At 36.2% G+C, this 18,051-nt stretch overlaps 1 protein-coding gene and 1 long non-coding RNA gene across 2 annotated transcripts in view; one reads left to right on the top strand and one right to left on the bottom strand.

Annotated features, from left to right (window-relative positions):
• TOMM70 (translocase of outer mitochondrial membrane 70) overlaps positions 1-17,574 on the top strand; it is a 31,747-nt gene extending 14,173 nt beyond the window's left edge. Inside the window, exons 3-12 of the mRNA XM_015065952.3 lie at positions 1,263-1,389; positions 2,989-3,098; positions 6,028-6,176; positions 7,777-7,984; positions 9,858-9,992; positions 11,000-11,107; positions 12,011-12,127; positions 15,402-15,499; positions 16,068-16,190; positions 17,125-17,574. Coding sequence (XP_014921438.2) covers positions 1,263-1,389; positions 2,989-3,098; positions 6,028-6,176; positions 7,777-7,984; positions 9,858-9,992; positions 11,000-11,107; positions 12,011-12,127; positions 15,402-15,499; positions 16,068-16,190; positions 17,125-17,278 — 1,329 coding nt within the window. The 3' untranslated portion in view covers positions 17,279-17,574. The remainder of the gene's footprint in view (positions 1-1,262; positions 1,390-2,988; positions 3,099-6,027; positions 6,177-7,776; positions 7,985-9,857; positions 9,993-10,999; positions 11,108-12,010; positions 12,128-15,401; positions 15,500-16,067; positions 16,191-17,124) is intronic.
• LOC128315159 (uncharacterized) lies at positions 351-9,938 on the bottom strand. Its single transcript, XR_008297623.1, has 2 exons — positions 9,835-9,938; positions 351-9,741 (listed from the first exon to the last, which is right to left on the bottom strand). It is a non-coding gene; the product is annotated as an uncharacterized LOC128315159 (long non-coding RNA).
• Positions 17,575-18,051: the final 477 nt, after the last annotated feature.

Genomic DNA, 18,051 nt, shown 5'->3' with positions numbered 1-18,051 from the left:
TCAGTAATAAAAAAATGACTAGAGATGGGATTGGTGCATAAAACAGTAGAGGAGACAGTGTTACAAATAGAGGAAACGGTGTGTATAATTGCTCTGAGGCAGGAAAGAGTTTGGTGTGATTAAAGAATTATAAAGGATCCTGGAGTATAGAGAGATGCAACTGGAGAGGCAGCAGAGGGCAGATGAGACAAAGTCTACAGCGGTAAGGAGTTTGGATTTGATTCTGAGTGTAATGGCAAATATTTAAGGGTTTTAAGTAAGGCAGGGACATCCTCTAAAATTGCTTTCAATGTTCTGTCAAGAATATATTGTAGGGAGGCAAGAGTGGAGATGGGGACACCAAGTAAGGATGTTGCTGAGGCAGCCTATGTGAAACATGAAGTAAGCTGAGACCAACAAGTTGCTGTTATATTGGATATGAAGGGTGAAGAAAAGCAGGAATGTAAATAATAGTGGAATGGGGAAGGAGTGAGACAGCTACGTAGAAGTTGAATTGAGAAATGTCTCTTTTGGGAGTCATCTAATTTTCTATTTTATAGAATGCCAGGATGTTAGATGTGGTCACCTAGGGCGAGAGAAGAGATGAGACCTTGAGGACTCAGGTGGAGGGGAAGAATTTAGCAAAGGGAATTGAGAAGGAGCAGCCAGTGAAGTAGGTAGAAATCAATTAGAGCAGCAGTTCTTTGGAGGTTTGGCAATAAAGAGGAACCAAGAAATGGGGTAGTAGCTGCAGGGAATTATGGACTCAAAGGAGGGTTTTTAAAAGATGGAAAATAACTAGAGTAAGTGTTTTTTTTTTTTTTTTTTCGTTTTCTTTTTCTTTATATGCTCATGGGAATGATTCAGTAGAGATGTAGATTGATGTAGAGGTGAAATAGCTAACAAAGTAAAGTCTTTGAAGTGGAGAGAGTATGGATGCAGCTCACAAGTGGAGGATTGGCCTTTGATGAAGAGGGGTGCTTCCTCAGTTTTAACAGGAGGGAAGGAGATGATAGGAGCACAGAGATGCAGGTAGGTTTGTAGATTTGGTGGTAGAAAGATGGCCTAAGTATGTCCTTTGCCTGTTTTTGAAAATCAGGTTGCTTTTCTTTATTTACAGGTATTTACAGAGCTGTTGTAATATATTGTGGATCTTAACTCTTTTTATGTATTGGGAATATTTTTGTGTGTTGTGAGACTTAACACTCAGCCTGTTTCGAAAAGTAATTTCTGTTGAACAGCGATTCCTTTAGTGTGACTTTTTTTAATACTTTCAATTACAGCAAAAATGGAAAGAGGTGGCACAAGATTGTACAAAGGCTGTTGAACTTAATCCCAAATATGTGAAAGCTCTCTTTAGACGTGCAAAAGCCCACGAGAAGCTAGACAATAAGAAGGAATGTTTAGAAGGTGAGGGTATTTTTGTGTTTACATATGAAAATTATATAAGGCTTTGTAGTCATTGGTAAGTTTATATGAAGTAGAGAAATCACTTGTATTTAAAAGTTAGATTCTTCCCCAGCTGAGAATTTGTTTTCTAATTTAAATTGAGATTTCTGATACTTGAGTATTGTTTCTGTTCTCAATTATGGGACTAAATTAGTATTAAGATTTGAAGTTTATATACCATACATTTTTAACTTGGAAATTAATGAGCATCAGTGTAATTCCATGATAAATCAGAAAAGAGGTTTTAGTAAGTGATAGTGTTGCCAAGATTCTACATATTTTCAGTTAATGTCCTATATAAACATGAAATAATTTTCAGATGAGTCATTAAAGAAAACATTTGTATTTTTGTGCTTGGTATTTTCAAACATTATTTTATACCCAATTGGAAATTATGTATTTGGTACAAAGCATCAGGTGAATTTGCCATTCTGATAAATTCTGTAAGTAAATATTCTGCAGCCTCTAATTGGCCATATCTGCTTCTAAAACTCCAATTAGAATATAGGCTACTGGCTTATTTTAACGTACATTTTTGTGGGTGACGTGGAGCTAAACCAAAGTGATTTCTACAAGCTAAATCTGCTTTAAAAGCATCAATAATCAGATTTAGCCATAATTACTTTTTAAAATAACATTATTTAAAAGGAAAAATCCATTTTATTTTTAAAAGTCTGGATTACCAAGTGAGAGTGGTTTAGAGAACATTTTAGAAAAATTTGAGGTTTTGTGGTGGTGTGTATTTTGGTGATGGGTAGAAGGACTGTTGCTTTGGAAAAAGAGAATTCTGAGTTTTGAGCCAGCCCCTGAAGTTATTACCAGTTAATAATTGGCAGAAAGCTGATTAAGTGGATTTTAGATAGGTGGACTGAGATGGGAAAAAGACATTGACTTTGGCATTAGCCAGGTTATCCGGGGAACATATGAACAGATTGACTTGTTTGGAGGAGCAAAGATTTGGAATTCTGAGAAATTGAATTCAGAAAGAGTGGGAACAGCCAATGCTTGAATACTTTAAAAGTTGAGAGGTTCAGGAACCACTGATCTTTTAAATTTCAAACCACTTTATCTTGAGCTGTGGCATAACCAGATGAAAATGGTATTTTGAAGCAGATTTAATTGAGAGCTCCCTGGCAAGATGGCTTTGGACACAAGGAATAACTTGTGAGGTCTATAAAAAGAATCAGACATGATAAAGCCACATTACATTGATAAGGCCTTTAGGTGCTGGGCACAAGGGAGTCTTCCTGGATTCTTCATTTATTTACTATGTAGAATGTGAGGGTGGTAAGAAACGTCACAAACCATACAGGATAGTTCCTTGGATTTCACAGGTGAGAAAAGTGAATAACCAGAGAAGTGGAATGAATTTCTGAGTTTCGAGTTTGAGTTATAGAGTATATAAAACTAAAGTGTTGAGAAGCAAATTATTGGAAATGGAATTGATAGCTACATCAGGCCATCAATTTGGTTGGGCTTTCTGTGGTACATGGTGCCCATTTGATGCTGCTAATCATCTTTGCAATAATTTTATACTTTTGTTTTTTCCATCATCTCTAGATGTCACTGCTGTGTGTATACTAGAAGGGTTCCAAAATCAACAAAGCATGCTGTTAGCTGATAAAGTTCTTAAACTTCTTGGAAAAGAGAAAGCCAAAGAAAAATATAAGGTAAATCTAAGTTGGTTAATAGAGGGGATATACATTGTGAAGAGTCATTTTAATTTACACTGCTTGAACTTGGGCATGATGGCAGTGGTAACAACTGAAATTAGATCTGTGTTACACTTCTTTTTCTGTAATATTGGGCTTTTGTGGCTTATCTTTTTAAAAGAAGAATGTAGACTATATGCAATATTGTATCTGGAGAATACTGAAAGAATTCATCTGTATTAGAGGTTGCCAAACAAAGCCTATGGACCGCATCCAGTCTGCCACCTGTTTGTATAAAATTTTATTGGAACACAGCACTCAGCCATCATTTTTGGCTGCTTTTAAGCTAAAACAGCAGAGTGAGGTGGTTGTGACAGGGACTGCATGGCCTGTAAAGCCTAAAATACTTACTATCTGGTCTTTTATAGAAACAATTTGCCAGGCCCTGTCTATATCATTAAAGGTATATTTTTAAGCGTATACTGTATAAATTGGCATTGGTTTTAAGCAGTCTGTAACAGATAATTTAATTCAAGAAGCCTTATTGAACAAAACTCCATGGTGGCCATTTTAGAAATAAATGGTCCTTGCCCTTACAGAATTACAGTTTAGTGAGAGAGACCATTAATAAGTATAAAAGGCATGATGTGGGGAAGTGTCATGAGGGATAGAAGTAGTGTCATGGGATTACCACAGGCATCACTAAATATCTGTCACTGGAAAATTTCTGCTAAACTTCAGTAATATCAAGGCAATTGTTCCTTTTTTCTTTAAGAATAATGTTTCCCTTAAGTTGATTTTAATAAGTTGTGTGTTTTTTAAATTTTACACCCCTCAATATTAGCTGAGTTAAACAGTTAAAATGGGTTTCTTCACTGCAGGACTTTCATGTGCTAGGATATGTTGTGAATCTTGGAGAGGAGTATAGCTGTAGTTGTTCTCGGTCTCTTTAAACTGTGCTTTTTTTCCCCTTGAGCATTTCCTAGAACTGGGATTCCTCACAGTACTGTAAAATATCATTTAATAGTCTCACAACCTTGAGGGAGCCTAATTTCCTTGTGTATATTTATAATGTTATTGTGGAGTGATTATATTGGTTGGTCTTCAGGGTGCTCAGAAAATACAAGATAACCCACATTTACATAGGTTCCAAATTAGTTTCCACTTATATTTTCTTTGAAGTTTTTATTTAAGTAATCTTTACACCCATTATGGAGCTTGAACTCACAACCCCGAGATCAAGAGTCGTATGCTCTTGTGACTGAGACAGCCAGGAGCCTCTCCACTGTTCATATGCTACCTTTGTAAATCACAAAATACTTTTCATGTTATTGTTTTTATTTCTACAACAGCCCTATGAGAAAAATAAGGCAAGTATATTTGTTGCCATTTTACAGATAAGAAAACTGAAAGTGACATGTGCAGGGTCACATGGCTAATTAGTGGCACAGCTGGAACTTGTATCTTATTCCTTTGTTACTTAAGTCCATCACTTCCATTGTATTTATTTTAAACGTGTAATTCTGTGTGGAAGGCAGGAAGATACCTTTTCCAAGCTGAAATAGTAAACTAAAAGTAATGATTTAGTCTGTCTTCAGCAACTGCTATTTAAAGTGGCAAATGATTGCCACTATATATTCCTATACAATCTTTAGTGAAATACTGAAGTTAAGCATACTTGTCATTTGATGGGTGACCAATTGATTTACAGTATTAACCTATATAATCCTAAATGAAGACATTGAATTTCTCCCATAAAAATAGGGCTTTCCCTAAGATTTCCTTTGTCTTCTTTCCCAATCTCATCTATTCTAGATTAGATAATTTACTTACAAAGCCAAATTCCCTTGGGGTGCTGGGGTGGCTCAGTAGGTTAAGCCTCCAACTCCTGCTTTCAGTTCAGGTCATGATCTCATGGTTAGTGGGATTGAGCCTGTTTAGGATTCTCTCTCCCTCTCTCTGCCCTCCCCTGCTTGTGCTTGCTCTGTCTTCTCCTCTCTCTCTCTCACTCGCTCTCTCAGAATAAACTTAATAAAGAAAAAAGCCAAATTCCTTTTTGTCCTTCTTCAAATACAAAGGCATTGAATCTGCCAAAAAAACAGGAATGGTATTTATTATGCATACAATTTAAAATACCGTATTTCAACTTAAAAATCTTTGGGTTAGATTTTCAAGATAAAGGATCCAAAATATAAGGGCCCTATGGTTATGTTATTCCCTGTACCCTCTTGAAGATTTTATCCTAATTGGACTAAAAGGAAATAATTCTATAATGGTGAATCACGTTGCCATGCCAAAAAGTAATTAAAACAAGAAATGTGATTTCATTCAGACTTTCAGTGGCATTTACTGTAATGGAGATCTTCAGATGCAGTACAGCTGGAGGTCAGATGAAAGCCCATGGTAAATGGACTTAACATTATAGCACCTGTGTAAGATGTGGTCTTGAGTGGTAAATTAAGATGCTGATCTAGAACAGAGACCAGAAGGAGATAATTTTTATTTTTTATTACATTTTTTAAAAATTCATTTTTAAGTAATGTCTATACCCAAGGTGGGACTCAAACGTACCACCCCCAAGAGTTGCATGCTCTGCCAGCTGAGCCAGCCAGGTGCCCCAGGAAATAATTTTTAACTCGGCAGTTATTTGCCTCCTGTGTTTGAGATTTCACTTTCTTGGACTTTAACATGTAGTCCTAGGAGGTCTGGATATTTTACATCTTTGGAGAGGAGAGGTGTCATTTAAAACCTGCTTTGAACAACTGGGATGAGTAGCTTTACCAGTTCCACTGTCTCTTGTCCTGTGGTTTGCAGTCTGATATTCTTCAGTTATTTGAGAATGAGATCCTAGTTTTTACAGCAGTCATTCTCAGTATTGTACAAATGTACCTGCTTCTTTGGTCGGTGTTTTCTCATTTTGAAATATTTAAATGTGATTGAATTTCAGAATCGTGAACCTCTGATGCCATCTCCACAGTTTATCAAATCTTACTTCAGTTCTTTCACGGATGATATAATTTCTCAGCCCATGCTTAAAGGAGAGAAGTCTGATGAAGATAAAGACAAGGAAGGAGAGGCCTCAGAAGTTAAAGAAAAGTAAGTTTATCAACTGTAGTGTCTACGTAGTACCACATGATACTCTCAAGAGGATTCCCAGTGAGTCAAATAGTTGACTGTATTTGAATAGGGGCACTAACTTGAAAATTATCATGTAGCTCAACATACAGATGTTTTAGTGCAGGGAAGTTTATAATTTATAACTGTGAGATGCTTAGGAGTGCCCCATAGAGTGACTTTCTTCCAAGTTTTTCCTGCTTGCCTAGCCATTCTTTGGGCTTCTTGTGTCTGTTTCTGTAGAAAACTGAAACCAAAGTACAAGATGCTGTGTTTACAACTGAGGATCAAGTCATGTATGTATAGAAGTCACCTAGTCTGCTCATCCATTTATATTTATCAGTATTGTGTTTTGCTGTTAAGGTTAGCTCTCCTTTCTAAGAGAAGGTATAATATTATTACCAACATGACATTTTTTAATGAGTTGGGAAGAAAAGGGAATATTTGTTCTAGTAGCAGAGCATAATTTTGTGTCCATGGAATATTGGAAAGTTTGAGGAAACATTGCTTTTGATTTATATGTCCCTAATTTTTCAACCAATGTTGGCCACCTTTTAAGGGAGGATACCATGTATAATTGTAGTTGATACACAGTCTTTTCAGAAAATTGTAGTACAGAAGTAAATGTTGAAGACCATGCCAATAATTTCCTCTTCGGGTTAGGGAACATTCCTTGCTAGAAAAATTGCAGTGAAGTTAGAGTGCAGGGAATATTACCATGTAATTATAGGAGAAGTTAGCAGAGTTACAAGATTTTGACTGATAAGTTACTTGCCAGTTTTCTCTACTCAGGATATATAATGAAGGAAATGAGAAATGTATTTTAACTTACAGAGACTTATATTTGTAAGACCCCTTAAAGGTCAGCTAGTCATCTTAGAAGAATACTGATGTCACTGTAAAAATTTAGGGAACGGTGATTTTTTTTTAAAGTCCTACTTAATAGAAGAATCTTCCCTTAAATTTGCTTCTTTGATATTTCCACCTATTCATTCTAGGTCTGTTTTGTAAACAACACAACTTCTGGGTGAGAGTCCTTCAGATAATTCTCTGCCTCCAGTATTGCTCCTTGACAGTGCATTTTCTACAACATAGCCAGAGTGTTCTCTACCAAGCAGAGATCAGGTCACATCTCTTCCCTTGGCTTATGTGACCTAAACTTAATTATCTCCTAATTCTCTGTTCTTTCTGTTAGGCATAAAATAACTGTTGAGTGACATCAGTATGCCACAGGTGTGAAGGTGATTAAGACTGGATCCTTATCCATGATGCAGATCAGTCAGTCAGTAGCTCATCCTTTAACATATATAAATGTCGAAGCCTGGGCAGTAACCCTCGGTTTCTGCTGTTGACTCTGCTGTTTACCTTTTTTTCCTAGTCTCCAAGACATCGAGAAAAATCCCAGTCCGCATCAGAAATCCTAATCAGTTATTCCTCCACCACCACACCACCCCATTCCAGTCCTATACTGGAATGTTAAGGGGAAGTAGATAGTTGATTAACTCTAGCATACGAAATGTTGAAGTTTCAGTATTTGATCCTTCCTTAGTAAATAATTTCCTATGTTCATTTTTATTTTCAGTTCTGGATATCTAAGGGCCAAACAGTATATGGAAGAAGAAAACTACGATAAAATCATAAGTGAATGCTCAAAAGAAATAGATGCTCAAGGCAAATACATGGCAGAAGCATTATTACTACGAGCCACCTTCTACCTGCTTATTGGCAATGCCAATGCGGCCAAACCAGATTTAGATAAGGTCATCAGTTTGAAAGAAGCTAATGTGAAGGTACATTTAAAAATGTGTGTGTGTGTAAAAATTGATTAAAAAAAGGGACTTACAGGTTTTCCCAAATTTTCAAATTTTAGTTGCTATTCTCCAAAAGGCTGTTTTTATTTTGGAAGGAACTACCCCTAATGATGATTGGGTCAGTATGGTGAAACTGAAACATAAATATGAGTGATGTTTATCTTTAGCTAGAAAAGGATTGTTTTTTTCTTTTTTCTATGGCGTCTGGTAACTTGAGCTTCCTGTTATAGCCACTGCTTACTGTATTAGACTATATTTGGATAGGGGTAAGGGTGATATAGCAGTGCTATAGGTAATACTGTAAATAAAAATACAATAGGGAATACAAGATTATAAAATGCATTCAATAAAATAAACACATTTAATCTGAAAGATTTTTGTTACATGAATTAAAAAATAGGTTCTAAAAATATGATATAGAGATATATTGAAATATACCAAAAGTTTTTGTAGTTGCGCAGTTGGAACAGCTTTTTATCTTCCAGGTATTCTTATGTGTACATAATTATTTTCATAATTAAGATTTAGGGGGACCTGTTGAATTATATGAGTCTTCTACTCAGTGTTAACAAGACAAAGCTTAGCTACCAATTAACTAAAATTTCTTACTAGTTTGTTACATTTGTTCGGCCTGTTTGCTCAGTGAATTAAGTGAATTCTGTCTTTTTTCACCTCCAGATAATTCATTCATGTATTTTGTGGAATATAAAAGTTATTTTCAGGGCCTGAATTTTTAACAAACTATCTTAACTTCTTATAAACAAAAATAATTACAACTAAGTATTATTAAAAGTTCCTTTTAGAACTACCCTACGACCCAGCAATAGCACTACTAGGAATTTACCCAGGGAATACAGGAGTGCTGATTCATAGGGGCACATGTACCCCAATGTTTATAGCAGTGCTTTGAACAATAGCCAAATTATGGAAAGGGCCTAAATGTCCATCAACTGATGAATGGATAAAGAAGATGTGGTTTATATATACAATGGAATACTATTTGGCAATGAGCAAGAATGAAATCATGCCATTTGCAGGAACATGGGTGGAACTGGAAGGTATTATGCTGAGTGAAATAAGTCAGTCAGAAAAAGATACTATGTTTTCACTCATATGTGGATCTTGAGAAACTTAACAGAAGACCATGGGGGAAGGGAAGGGGAAAAAAATAGTTACAGAGAGGGAAGGAGGCAAACCATAAGAGACTCTTAAATACAGAGAACAGAGGGTGGATGGGAGGGTGGGGGAGAGGAGAAAATGGGTTATGGGCATTGAGGAGGACACTTGTTGGGATGAGCACTGGGTGTTGTGTGTAAGTGATGAACCACGGGAATCTACACCAAAAACCAAGAGCACGCTTTACACACTGTATGTTAGCCAATTTGACAATAAATTATATTTAAAAAAAAAAAGTTCCTTTTAAAATGAGGTTTTCAAATTGAAGATACACTAATAATATGATCTTTATTTTTATTTCCTAGTGATCACAAATATGTTCTGTTTTTGTTAAAATTGTGGGGGTGTTCTTATTTCATCGAAAGAAAATTTACATGTACTTTTACCTCAAAAAAATTTTTTTGGAGAAGAAACCTATTTCTTCCTTCATGACCATAACTTTTTGTTTTAATGGCAAGTAGTAATGATGCTTATCATACACCCTGTACAAAGATTCACTCAAAATGTCAAAATGTGGTGTTCTCTCTCTCTCTCAAAAGAAAAAAAAAAAGACTTGTATACTTTTAAAGGATGAGCTTTATGGTGTGTGAGTTATACTTGAATAAAGCTGTTACTTTAGAAAAACTAAATTGGAATAAACAGTAACAATGAACCTTTTCTCATTTTGGTTATGTAGCTTCGCGCAAATGCTCTCATCAAAAGAGGCAGCATGTACATGCAACAGCAGCAGCCTTTGCTGTCTACTCAGGATTTTAACATGGCTGCTGACATTGATCCTCAGAATGCAGACGTTTATCACCACCGAGGACAGGTACTTTTCTTATCAAGAGTTCTGACCTTTGTACTAAGGAATAGGATACTAGTTTTGAGAAGGTTGTCAAAAGTTTTCTTGTGTCACTTCTGATAGCATGAACAAAGTATCAAAGTATTTCACAGTCTGGGTGGGCGTTTATGTAGTCCTGTTTTGAATATTTGTCCTTTATAAAAAAAGAAACAGAAGGCTACAATTACTGGCTTGCCAGTTTGCGCTTGTTTTTCACGTATTTCTGGCTTTTAGGTTTTCAGTGAGTAAAACATTAAAAGCATTTATTGAATATTTTAGGTTAATGCTAGAAACAACAGGATGATTTCTGTGGGCTTGCTGTAAGGAAATAGCGTCCTAAACTATCCAAACAGTACAAAAAAAATCTCTTCTGAATGGAGTTTTATAGTATTTGGTTTTTTAGTAAAAACTTGGTTTTTAGTAAAAATACATAGTGAAGGAAATCATTTCCAATTCCAGCCTTATCTGGGGAAAACATGTCTTTATAACCCATTTAACATGGATGGCTTCTTGGACTACATTAGGGTGGAATGTATAGGCTACATTTCCATACAACAGAAAAGCTGAAGTTCTTTCTAATGTAGGAAAATTTTACCTAATACTTCTATCTGAAGGCTGTTAAGAGATGTTAAGATAATCTCTTAAAATTCTTGACATTTTGATCCTTACTGGTAGTGTCTTAAGATTAATTTGAAAGATAATTACTCTTGTCTGATATGTTTGAAATTTGAAAGTAGGGATGTTTTAGTCTTCTAGGAGAACAGGTTTCTTGCTTAAGAGTGACCAAAACTGCAGTACAAAAATGGTGGGTTTAATAGTATTTAGTGTTTTTGAAAAAACTGGACACTAGTTTTTAGAATCTTTCCTTTAAATGATAGGATTTTCTAGTTCATGGTTTCTAGAAAGTAATTTTGTATTGAATACTACATGCTTAGCATTATGCTAAATTGTGGTAAGAGACACTGTATAGATAATTGTTTTTTTTTCTTCCTTAGCTGAAAATATTGCTTGATCAAGTTGAGGAAGCAGTGGCAGATTTCGATGAATGTATTAGATTAAGACCTGAGTCAGCCCTGGCACAAGCTCAGAAATGTTTTGCATTGGTGAGTTCTACTTTCTTTTGTATTTTCCTAAACATCATTTTTATTTCCCATTGTTAACAAAAATAAGTGTTTCATTGTCTACAAAACCATCACCTATTTTTCTGCCAAAGGAAGACTACGAGAGAAAAACTGTTGGTTTAGGGAAATGGAAGTATAGTTGCTAATTGAGGTTTTGCTCCTATATTTCTCTGGATGTTTTGAGTTTACCTTGATAGATGTTTGTCCCTGATTTCATCCTCCCCTAAACAGCACCGTTCTTCTTACTTTTCTACCATAAACTAGCACAAAAAACAAAAGCATTTTGAGGAAGTACTCTTCAGTCATACCACATAACTGCTTTCTCATCTCACCTTTGTAAAGCTGTTAATACTCAGAAACATGAAGCTAAAAATCAGGTAAAATAAGTCCATTTCTAGTGAAATGAGGTACTTCCAGTTAGCCCTTATAGTCTGAGTCCTAAAAGAGTTTTTCTTAAAGAAATTGGGTCACAAGCACATTTATATTATGGATGAAAAATGTTACTAGATGAAGCTTCATAACACCTGTAGTAAGGTGATAATAAATTATATTTAGAAGCCACCATTTACAAAATGGAGAGCGTACTGGACTTCTAAAAGCCCTCTTTTATATGCAGTGGTAACTTACACGTTAGTATGCCTTCTTCTAGATTATTAAACATCTTGAAATTGTATAATGGCAATGAAGTCATAGTTGTACATAGCAAATGGAGATATATCCAGAGATAGTTTCTTGCAACCCTTTTAGATGCAGCAAATTAGGTTAGCAAATCACCTGCTTTTCTGGAAATAATTTTGTGATTTTTGTGTGACTTTTGTAATATGTTAAATTCCATGAGTTTTTGAGTTCTTGATTTGACAGGCCTCTTTTGATTTATTTCCACAGTATCGCCAGGCATATACAGGAAACAATTCTTCACAAATCCAAGCAGCTATGAAAGGTTTTGAAGAGGTTATAAAGAAATTCCCAAGGTGTGCTGAAGGCTATGCACTGTATGCTCAGGTAAATGTGATTTTTCATATTTTTTTAGTGGGCAGTCCTTTTTTTTTTCTTTCTCTTTTCTTTTAAGATTTTATGTATGTATGTTTATTTTTTGAGAGAGAGAGAGAGAGAGAGAAAGGGAGACACATAATCCAAAGCAGGCCGTAGACTCCGAGCTCAGAGCGGTCAGCCCAGAGCCCGACACGGCTTAAACTCACGAACTGTGAGATAATGACCTGAGCTGAAGTCGGACACTTAGCCTACTGAGCCACCCAGGTGCCCAGAACCCCTAGATGGAGAGTTACATGCTCCACTGACTGAGCCAGCCAACCAGGTACCCCCAATTACCAGTCCTTTTAAAGAACTGCATTCATATGCTGAATTCCATATGGAAATCCGAAAACTGTGCTTCCCTCGTTGCAGCTTCTATGAATACAAATAGCTTTGTTCCTGTTTTGATTTTCCTGGCACCAAAATGGTCTTGAATCACCTCAGGAGTGGCTCTTATGTTAATACAGTTTGAAAACCCTGGCCCTAAACTCCTAACATGGGGAGTCTGAAGTAGAGCATTTCCCTGAAGTGTTCATTTGGATTGGGTTCGCAAAATTAATTCCTTTAGGAAAATTTACCCTGTGCAATTGGTGAGAAGAATGTCCAAGGAAAGGTTTTTCTTCCTCTTTGATCATTGTTCTTATAAATGGTTAGATAGGCTGTAACAGCTTATTTTAATTTCTCTATGGTTTGCCAACTCCTGAGCTTTCCTTGCTTTAGGATTGAAGGTGTGGAAAGTGGGATGTACATTTGAATTTTTTTCACTTTTTAATTGTAGTCTGAAGTCTCTGAGAAATTACTAATTTTCAGTCATCCATTTAAATGAAAATGGTTAGCTTCTTATAAGCACAGTTAGACTTTTTCCTGCAACTAAATGATCTTGGAATGGCTGTTTTCTTTCTTAGTCTTTAAGTTGAAATTTGCTTTTGATATATTCATAAACCAGACATTTCAATACACTGTATAATATCTTCTCTTACTCTTTTTTATTCTAAATAAATGTTTTCCCCCTGACCCAAACATCACAGAAATAGGAAACATTTAAAAATGACCATCTCTGGGGGCGCCTGGGTGGCTCATTCAGTTGTGTGTCTGACTCTTGATTTCAGCTCATGTCATGATCTCACTGTTGTGAGATCGAGCCCCATGTCAGGGTATGCCCTGAGCGTGGAATCTGCTTGGGATTCTCCCTCGCTCTGTGTCCCTCCTCTGCTCGCTCGCGCAATCTTTGTCTCAAAAATAAACTTTTTAAAAAAAAAAAAAAAATGACCATGTATGGTAGATTCCTACCTCCAAACCTTTCTGAAGGTTGTTTTTGTTTTTATTGTCTTTCATGCTACCTTTAGTCAAGTTGTAAGTTCCACAGGCCATAACTTTTTTTTTTTTTTTTTTTTTTTTGTGAGTGGGATGATGACAAGATGGACTCGTGTTAGCTCTGTTCTTTAAAAGTCCTAATATCACTGCATTGTTAGGAACTGAGATTCAGGATATGAAGTACAACCGAGAAATTCTTTAAATTGAGTGTGAGCAGTGCCTGTGTGGCTCAGTCAGTTAAGCGTCAAACTCTTGATCTCAGCCCAGGTCATGATCGCACAGGTTTATGAGTTTGAGCCCCACATTGGGTTCTGTGCTGACAGAGCAGAGCCTGCTTGAGATTCTGTCTCCCCCCTCTCTTTGCCCCTTCCCTGCTTGCTTGCGCTCGCTCTCTGTCTCTGAAAAGTAAACATTAAAAAAAAAAAAAAGAGTAGGAGCACCTGGTGGCTCAGTTGGTTGAGTTGACCGACTTATAGTTTCGGCTCACTTTATGATCTCATGGGGTCTGAGCCCTGCATCCTGCTCTGCGCTGATAGCATGGAGCCTGCTTGGGATTCTCTCCCTCCTTGTCTCTCTACCCCTCCCCACTAGCACTCACTCATTGTCTCTCTTTCTCTCAAAAATAAAAACATTTAAAAACCTTTTTTTTTTTTAATAAAATGAATTGAGTTTGAAATGATCTTATCTCTCCTTAGAATTTCTAGACAGGATGATGAAACATTGCTGATTACGCACAGTATTTAATTGTGAAAGCATGTACAAGATAAAATTTTATAAAATGTATTATATAAGTTAAAATAGGACAAACACACGTTATAATTGTATGACATTTTTATTGAAAGGTACACTTGGGTTTGATTAGGAACAAACCAGAAGACGACAGTACCACCCTATCCTCATCATGGAAATGAAATTCAAAAGGATTTTTTTTAGCACAGATTTCTATAGGCAGCTAAAAGAACAAAGGCCACTGCATAGCTTTAAAGGAAACTCATACTAGGTACAGGTCTTCAGAGTTTTCCTTATTGCACATTGCCCTATCTCTATGCCATCTTCAGAACAGCTGTGGCTTACTTGGGCTATCATCTTATCAGCCCTAATATTACCAGTATGTTTGCACTAAAATAAGTATCCTTTGACCCCTCCTCTGCTTTTTACTTCACATATAATATATATGTTACTTTATACACAAATAGATGTGGTTACATAGTGTAACCTTTTTAACTCTCAAGCTTGAGCTTAGATGCTAGCCAGCTCTCAATAGTTTCAGTGTGAACTGATATCCATGTAACCAAGCCTTCCATTTCTGCCATGGGATTTGTCCTAAAATAGTTGACTGTAGCTGCTTTTTTTTTTTTTTCTTTTATCAGTCATTTTTAAGGAATCACTTTGGTAACAGTTAACACCTAATTGAATTTATTCTTCCAAACGAGTGGCTCAGTTGGTTGAGTTACCCAACTGTTGATCTCGGCTCAGGTCATGATCTCAGAGTCCATGAGATCAAGCCCAGTGTCGGGGTCTGTGCTGACAATATGGAGCCTGCTTGGGATTCTCTGTTTCCCTCTCTGTGCTCCTCCCCTGTTCTCTGTTTTAAAAATACATAAATGAACATTAAAAAAAAAAAAAAAAAGAAGAACTGGCACCAAGAGTGGGATTTTCTCTACAGTGTACCAGATCATCTGTTATTGTAATGTCACTAACCACTTGCCAAAAAGAAAGAAAAGTTAATATTTCATATTTATAACAATGCTTTGTAAAAAAAAAAATAATAATACTAAGATGTAACATTTTTAAATAAGTTTATATCCCCAAAACAGAATTTGGTAATGAATGGATAAATTAAGTAAATTTTAATAATTAGTAAACAATATACTTTTAATTGTTTAGGTTGACAGTTACCTTAATATAACTGAAGTATCTCCTCATATAGGCATTAACAGATCAACAACAGTTTGGTAAAGCTGATGATATGTATGATAAATGTATTGATTTGGAACCAGATAATGCCACAACATATGTTCATAAAGGGTATGTATATTTGTGGTTCTCTTTGTTTCTGTAAGAAACTGTATTTCCTGCATAGTAATAAGATGGATTTCTTCTAGTCCTTAAGAAAGGAAGTGGGGGACTGTGATAGTGTCAGTGAGTTAACTGACAAATTTCCTAATGCTGTGGATGCTTTATTAATTTTTGAAATTGTACTTACATTTCATTCTTACACAGCAGTTAATAAATGTACTAGCATAAAGATTTCAGTTCTGAACATCCTGTCAAGTATTACCTGTATCAAAATAAGTTTTTTCAGTCCTTGTGTACTTGAATTATCATTAAGAAAAAAACTTAAATTATACAAAGTAAAAAAATAGGCCATGCAAGGTAAGTCAGTAGTAGAGCCTAGACCTTTGGACACTTTTTTCATAATAAGGAATTTGGACTATAAAACCAATATAAAATTGAGGGGGGGGAATTAATGCTGATTATGTACGGTTTTAGTTGGGTTTTCCTTGTAAATTCATTGAGGTTGGAAATTGAGTCACGTACTTATCCTCATGATACTGTGCCATCGTCCCATCTGACTGCCTTGTTGCATTTGCAGTTTACTTCAGCTTCAGTGGAAGCAAGATCTGGATAGAGGTTTGGAGCTCATCAGCAAGGCTATTGAAATTGACAATAAATGTGATTTTGCATATGAAACCATGGGAACTATTGAAGTGCAAAGGTAACTCCTACAGTATGTTAGAAAATTTAAGGCAGCTCCATAGATACTTATCTTTTCATTCTTCTCATTACAGATATGTTATTGTCAATATCCAGTAAGTCTTAATATGTCATGCCTTTTGAAGCAAGCTTCCCTTAAAAGTATACAATTTTGATTTGCCTTGTTTCATTACTTTTTCAATTTAAAAGTCACACTTTAAAAAATTGTTTAAGTCAAGCATATGCATTAGAAAGGAAAATTTGAGCATTATGTGTAGGTAGGAGCACAGCCAAGGGACTTGGGGGAACCTGTGATTGGAGGGGAGGGACATGGGGTGGGAGTGTGGTGGTAGGAGATAAGGGGAAAGGTAAGTTCACACACATGTGAAGGTAAGGCCCCTGGATACTATTAATGTTCTCTGAGGTTACGTCACTGCCTTTTTTTTTTTTTTTTTTAATCTATCTTTGGGGGGTGGGGGGAGAATGCAAGCAGGGGAGGGGCAGGGTGAGGGCGACAGGATCTGAAGCAGGTTCAGCGCTGACAGCAGCGAGCCCTACGTGGGGCTCGAACTCACGAACTGCGAGATCATGACGTGAGCTGAAGCTGGACACTCAACCGCCCCATGTCACTGCTTTCTAAAGGAGCCTTATGATTTAGTACAGAAACACAATGAATTTAGGAGCCAGACGGGATTATAATTTTGAGTAAGTCATTTAATTTCTCTAATCTCACTGTTCTTATCTGTAAACAGAGACTACAGAGGTATAATGTAAGCACACAGTATTTATAATAGTAGCTAACATTGAGTGCTTTCTTTGTGCTAGGCACTATTTTGTTTCTTATAAATGAGCAAAGAATTTATTAGGATCATAGTTGAACCTTAGTGGTTAGAAACTTCACTATATTCTGTAAAATTCCTATAGGATGTGAAACATTTAAAATTTTGTTCTTTTAGAGGAAACATGGAGAAAGCCATTGACATGTTCAACAAAGCTATTAACCTGGCCAAATCAGAGATGGAGATGGCTCATCTGTACTCACTGTGTGATGCTGCTCATGCCCAGACAGAAGTTGCAAAGAAATACGGATTAAAACCACCAACATTATAAAATAGGGGGAAAGAGAATGACCCTCTTTTTAGAAGTTTACTCCCTTTTCAACTGAACCCTAAAGACACTGTCATGAACTGTGTTGAATGGTGGAACTTAGTATTTCTGTTTGTGCTGTTGTCATTCATTACAGGTTTCATGTCTAGGTGTTGTGGGAGTGGCTGTTAAAGGAAGTTTGCAGTGATGCAGCTTTTATTCCCTGTGCAACAAAAGCTTAGAACCTGTTAAAGGGATATGAAAGCTGCAAAGAGTACAGATGATAATTAGCCATGCAAATAAAAACTTTGATTTGTTGATTTGGCTTTTTTTTTTTTTGAGGCGGGGGATGGGGGGCGATGGTTATGTTCTGGATGATTTTTGTGTGTGTGTGTGTGCGTGCGTGTGCACGCGCGTAATATATTTTACAGCATGTTGGTTTTTAAATTCATATAGTAAGTGCTGTAAAACAAGTTTCTTTGATTCAGTTAATCCCTTTAGTTTTTTATTTAAGGAAACAAAGCTTAAATGGGGATTTTGTTTTGAAGGCAGCAAAACTGAGACCCTTTGAACCACTGTCAGCATGCACAATGCCTCTGATTCTGCAGAATTGTTAGATTCAGTGGCAACTTAAGCCTTTTGACCCCATTCAACTCCAATGGATAATGTACATTGTTCCTAAAGTCTATAGCAACTGGCTTTCGTACAGTAAATCACACAGAACCAAATGTTCTGGTATATATGCTGGAAGACTGAAAATTAATGGGTGAGTGAACCAGGCAAGAGGTAAGATGAAA

Source organism: Acinonyx jubatus, chromosome C2 (assembly GCF_027475565.1).
Source record: "Acinonyx jubatus isolate Ajub_Pintada_27869175 chromosome C2, VMU_Ajub_asm_v1.0, whole genome shotgun sequence".
In the NCBI taxonomy this organism is placed as follows: domain Eukaryota; kingdom Metazoa; phylum Chordata; class Mammalia; order Carnivora; family Felidae; genus Acinonyx; species Acinonyx jubatus.
This window is presented reverse-complemented; position numbering and strand designations above follow the sequence as displayed.